This window comes from Camelus ferus, chromosome 11, assembly GCF_009834535.1.
Source record: "Camelus ferus isolate YT-003-E chromosome 11, BCGSAC_Cfer_1.0, whole genome shotgun sequence".
Lineage (NCBI taxonomy): Eukaryota > Metazoa > Chordata > Mammalia > Artiodactyla > Camelidae > Camelus > Camelus ferus.
In genome coordinates, this window is record NC_045706.1 from 5,550,513 (window position 1) to 5,556,512 (window position 6,000).

Sequence of the window (6,000 nt, forward strand, 5' to 3'; positions counted from 1 at the left end):
CCTCAGGGCTCGGTGTCTCACAGACGCGAGGTGGCCCACGGGCCGCCTGTCCTCTGAAACAGAAGAGCCTGCGGCCAAGGCAGGACGCAGGTCCATGGTGTCTTGCAACCATTCAGGGTGTTTTCTGCATCTGTTTCAGAATCTATAATAACCTGCCAGAAGTTAGAAAGAAAAAGGAAGACCAAAAGAAAAGGGTGATCTTACAGAGTAACAGACTCCGGGCCCAAGTCTTCAAAAAGGTAACGGCCCGGCCGCCAGCAGGTGTGATGCGTGTGGCGCACAGATGCTGACTGTGACCTTGACATCTCTGTTTCCTCCTTCCCTAGCAATTACTGGACCAGCTCCTTCAAAGGAACGCAGTCTAACCGCAGGCTGCCCTGCTGACCCTCTACCTGGACCTGGGGTGACTTCAAACGCTGGATAAACCATTAAACTTAGCATTATCTTCATGACGTGAAACATTCGACTTTTGATTTTTTTTTTTTTTTTTCATAAAGAAAAGCACAGCTTCCTAGAATTGCTGACCCAAACTAAGCAGAAACAGGAAACCTTTGTGGGGACAGGCCACCCGGCTGTCGTGGGGTAATCAGCTCAGCGGAACCCCCTCGATGCAGTCCCTTCATTTTTTAACTTCTGAATTTTATCATTTGCTTGTGATATTTTCCACCTACCTTCTCCACCCCAGCAGAAAGGCCGTGTGCGCTCACGTGCACTTCGATGCCTGAGAGCTGGGTTGTTTTTTTTTTTTCTCGTCAAATTTCAAGGACCTGAATCTATCACTTTTAAAATACCAACCCCACCTTCTGCCCCTTCTGCCCCTTCTGCCCCTTCTGCCGACTCCGAACTTCAGGTCATCACACAGTGTGTTGAAAACCTCTCCGGACGTGTGCACCATGGAACACTGGAAGCCAACTTGGGAAATAGGCGGGGCTCAGCTGGAGAGGAGGGAGTGGTGGCCCGTTGCTTTGTGGCCTGGGGTCAGAGCAGCCCTCTCCACCCCCCACCCTGCTCCCGGCTCCTTTCTTCATTTAGCACAAGAGTCTGTTTCTGTGGAATCCGTGAGCGCAGAATTGGCTGGAAAAAGTTGTAGGTAACTTGGGTGTTTTCTGCAAACCCTCCACCCCTGCCCCAAAAAGAGCTGTGTTGCTGACAACAGCCTGATGGCTCCAACTCTGCCATTTGTTCCTGCAAACATTTACAGTGTCCATTATTTATAAGTGTGTGTTTGGGGAGTTAACAGTTTTTACCAAAAATGGAAATAAATGCAATTATTACAAAAATTAAAGTATCCGTGCTCTGTTATGAATGGAGCAGCCAGTGCAGATGGTGTTTAGAGAGACGTAGCCTGGGTCCAGCGGGGGCCTCTGACCTGCTCCCGCACCGCTGCCTTCTCACCATCACAGCACCCAGGTCAGAGCCCCAGGGCTTCCCAAGGCCCGGGAGAAGGTTGTTCCCAGGAAGCTGGCATGGGAGGAGCAGGGGAGGCTGTGGAGGGAAGGTTCGGGATCCTGAAGACCCGCATCTCCCCAGGAGTCTCCACAGGAATGAGAAGGAAGTTTAGGGGATTAGGCATGAGCCCCAGTGACACTTCCGTCCCCTTCCATTCTCCCACTGCTGTAGACATTGCCCCTTTTCCTAGAATGTCTCTCGTCTGCTTGTCTGTTTTCCAGTGTCTCTGGAAAACTCTTTCAAAGCTCAGCCTCTGGGTTCTCTCCTGACACTTCCCATCTGTCCTGCTCTCAGGATGAATCAACACATCAGAACCTGTGCCGTCTTGCCCAGCACGGTTGTCTGACCACACCACCAGGGGCACAGACTCTGGATTCCCATCTTGCCCACACTGCTCCCTGGTCTGTGGTCGAAGGCAGAGGTATCAGCCTGGATCCCATCAGGAGAGAGGAACCGCACAGCAGCTCCAACAGGGAAATGTAATGTAATGGTTCTGAATCATAACAGAGGTCTGGAGTAACAAGGGATTGGCTAGTGAGGACTAAAAAGAACTCGAATACAGGTGGGAATAGCAGATACAGGAGCAGTGCTGCCCTGAGGAAGAGCACGCCCTCCGGCCCTGGGCTGAGGTCTGGATATTTCTGGAGACTCAGTAGTCATGGCTCAGCAGGTGCAGAGGAGTTCCTGGGGTACCATGTGGGTGGATCCTGCTGGAAGTCCACTCTCTGGGATACAGGGGAGCTGTCCTGTCTACGGCACTCTGCTACAGCAGCACCTGAGGGAGATGCTGGGGCGGCAGCTGGCCATCCAGAGCTGCCGGCTGCTTGACTGGTAGGAACTGGGGCTGGGCTGAAGATGCCATGCACACTGGCAGGGATCTGGAGCAACTGTCCTAGGTCTGGGAAGCCACGCCCTTCTCCTCCTGCGATGTTTCTCCTGCTCCCTCTACTGGCCAAGTGTGGCATTGCACCGGGAGGAAGAGGGAAAACATTCCAAGGGCCCAGATCCATTTTGACGGAGCAGGCAAAAAGGGTGCATTGGGAGGTGCAGGATGATGCACTGAAAACTGGCACAGCTGGTTGTGTAAGCTTGCCTCAGTTTGCTCATCTATCAAATGGAAATAATTACAGTGCCTCTTCGTTAGATTTATTATGGGAATAGAATAAGCCAGTGTGAGCCGAGTGCTTCAAGGAGGAAGGACCCTGGCAAACAGCCTGAATGTTTCCTGTTACATGTACATAGACGTGGACAGAGTGTCCTGAGAAACCCTGAGCACAGGGGCCACCACTTGTTCATTCTCATAATCCCTTTGCTTGGCGCTGAGAAAATGCACCAAAAAGATTCTTGAATTTTGGGGCATTGCTTTCCAAAAAGTGGATTTATATCAGCTAACATCTAACTATCTCAGGATGCCTGTGTGGAGCCAGCTTTTTTTAAATGCCCATGAAGGGCTTTCCCCCTTTGCAAACCTGATGTCAAGTCTTAACATCTAAAGAATAAATGAAAACCCATTTGAGATTAAATGCCACTGAATCATGTGTTTCTGAGGACAGTTCTTAACTAAGCTACCTGAGGTGGAGTCGTGAGTGGGACTGTGTGAGGTCTCGACTGGGCGGGTCGTTCCTCTGGACAGCCAGCTCGGGACAAGGCTGCAAATTGAAGTTTTGTCTTTTGCGCAATTGATTTTTTTCCCTCTAGTGTTGTTGTAGCTGTTTGTTTTTTAATGCTAGTGAGTGAATTTCAGATGCTCAGCATTTCTTTTCTGCTCTAATGAGGTTGTAACAGAAACATAATAAGATTATAATAAATATGAAAGTAAAGGCTTGAGTCATAATAGCCGTCGCTATGTTCTGTCCAGAACTGGGCTCCCATTTGCTGGATTCTCTTACTGAAATCAGACTTTGGGCAAGACTAGGATTTTGAAATTCTAAGCAGAATTTATCATTGTGACTTCAGTGATCACATTCTGTCCTGGAGCTGATTTCTCTGCATCTGAGTGTGTCTGGGTTCTGGCATGGGACACTCCTTCAACGACAAAGCACGTAGCAGGAGTTACAGTTTCATGGCTGTGAGCTCGGACCAGGGATACCGGAGAGGGACAGACCAGACCGGGCACCAGGCTGCCTCACTGTGGTCTCCATGACTTCATGTCGAAGGAGAAATTCCTATTTTAGTGACTTGTCCTCTCTGCCAGCTGGTAATGGAATCATGGAAAAACAATTGCCTGGGATTTTTAGCCGCTGTCTGCTGCCAACAAACTTCCTGGAAGATGTGTGCTCCCTGAGTGAGTCAGCAAGTGCTTGCTCAGATGAAACGGGGCTCTTTGAAAGAACTATTTGTGAAACAACCAACTGTCAAGGTGTGGTTGAAAACCCTGTTCCTTAAGAAGCTCTCCTGTGTCAACACTTATTGGTATAAAAATCACAGCGCCTGGACCTGGTTTCCAACTGTATCGAGTGGCCAACCGTCTGCGTGTGAGGCAGGTCCAGCTGCAGAATAGGGGAAGGGGATGTGTGGCCACCTCACCCCCCTGGAGGGTATCTGACCGCAGGATCCGGCGGGCTCTGGGTTAAGGAAGTCAGAAGGCGATGTTAGAGGGTGATTCACCGTGGGTTTGTGTGAGAAGGTTGGCATGTGCGTGAGAAGCAAAGGAAATGATCTGGGAAGTGATTAACATGAGCATCAGCAGATGCTTCAGCGTTACAGAGCTCATCCTTATTCGTACTTTCATCAAGACTCGGTAATGATCCCTGAATGTCTGGCTAAATAGAAACTTTTTGGAATTGGCTGCCACTGAGCTGAACCAGGTGCGCCAAGGGCGCCAACACTTTGGCCATCACTCCAGCCTCCTCTATCCGTCCCCCGTTGACAGGCTGCCCCCCACCTGTCTGGAGAGCAGGCTGTCAGAAACTGCGCTGAGATTCCGCGGCCTGTCCGCCCACAGTCCGGCTGCATGTCTGGGAGGGGCGGACGCCTCCATGCAGATGCTTTCTCCACATGGAGCGTGGCCACAATGTTGGCGCGTCTCCCCTGGAACTGAGGGTTTCTTTCAAGTCCTGTCAGCTGCCTCAGGCAGAGTTCTGGTCCTGAGACCCCCAGAGATGTCTGACGTGTGTGAGGTGGGGGGAGGCGGTGAAATCTCTCTGCTTTTTCTTCTCTAAGAAGGACTTCACATCCGCATCCTGGGTGCTGCTGTTGCCTGCGGCCCGAAGCGTGACTTCAAGCAACGGTTTTTCTCTCGGATCTTCGCACATCCGGGCCTTGACAAGGGGGGAGCGGGAGGGAGGGGGGAGCCCTGACGTGCCCCTAGGACCTTCAGAAATGCGGGGTGGTTCTTATCAGAGCTTAAAAGGAAAGAGAGAGAAGTTTGTGGTCTACATGGCAACCGCGGGGGAAAAACCATGAATTTCTTTAAATCTTTTTTTCTGAAAGAGTGCCCATAATGTCGCCCACACAGGAAGAGTGTCCTGTGGTGCCTTTCAGAGCGGCCTTCCTCTGCTCACGCAGCTTCACTCTGCCGCCACGCCTGAGATGGGCAACAGCTGTAAGCGACATCAGGGACAAGGCGCTGCAGCCGCTCCCTGCGTTCGCGGGGACGGCGCGTACTTCTAGAGGACACGGACACGGACACGGCTGTTGCAGGCAAATGGGGTGCTAGAGGATGGTCATGTCCCAGGTCTTGAGTGAGTTCCTGGGACAAGTTCCTTCGTCCACGCCTGCGGAGCGGCCCGCTTGGCTTGCCCACTGATGTCAGGGAGAGGGAAATTGTGAATCTTCTCACTGCTGCCGATGTATGAAAAACAAACCCACACGGTGTGTCATAGCCACCGTGGTGCCTCGTGACTGACGCTATTACGCGGAAACCGAAGGAATTAAAGTTGATGGTCTGCTTAGCGGTTACATGTTGCCAAATATGTGCTTAACGTTAAAACCTACTGAGCGCACGTGCAGAATTTTTGTGTTTGTTTTTGTTTAAAAATATACCTGGAGGCTGGTTAGGCCGGATTTAATTATTATATGCAGACATAATTCTAATTAATCTTGCTCTCTCAGCTGAAACGTTTTTTGAATCAAAATGACAAAATAATCCAGGATATTTTTCTGGGTTTTTGGTAGCCACGACATTTCATTAGCAAGGCCAAGCCTGCGTCTCTACAATGGATAGCAAGTAGTTTCGCATGGATTAAACTCAGGTGTGTGGCCATCCGTACTTCTAGAGGGTTGGAATTGATTCTGATGGGCGATGCGTGTTTTTGCCGAAATGTTTGTTTCGGATTGGGGTGTTTTGACCCTAATTTTCAGTGAGCAGTTGAGTTAGATTCCTCCACCTCCCAGCCCTACTCCAAAAGAAGAGAGCCCTAAGCTAAAAAAAAAAAAAAAAAAAAAATGAACCCAGGACCCTGTCAAGTGTTTCTAAAAATGATAGCTTAGAACATTTTTCTCTTGCGTGTTAACCACATGCCACACAGGGAGACATTTTTCCTCTGCTCGTCTTAGGTTCCCAGATAGGGCTCTGTAACAAAAGACAGACTCACACGGCAAAGACAAGCA

General features: G+C 50.2%; 1 protein-coding gene across 1 annotated transcript in view; it reads left to right on the forward strand.

Moving 5' to 3' along the window:
- C11H10orf90 (chromosome 11 C10orf90 homolog) overlaps nucleotides 1-1,280 on the forward strand; it is a 211,660-nt gene extending 210,380 nt beyond the window's left edge. The window contains 2 exon segments of the mRNA XM_014562609.2: nucleotides 140-239; nucleotides 327-1,280. Coding sequence (XP_014418095.2) covers nucleotides 140-239; nucleotides 327-365 — 139 coding nt within the window. The 3' untranslated portion in view covers nucleotides 366-1,280.
- Nucleotides 1,281-6,000: the final 4,720 nt, after the last annotated feature.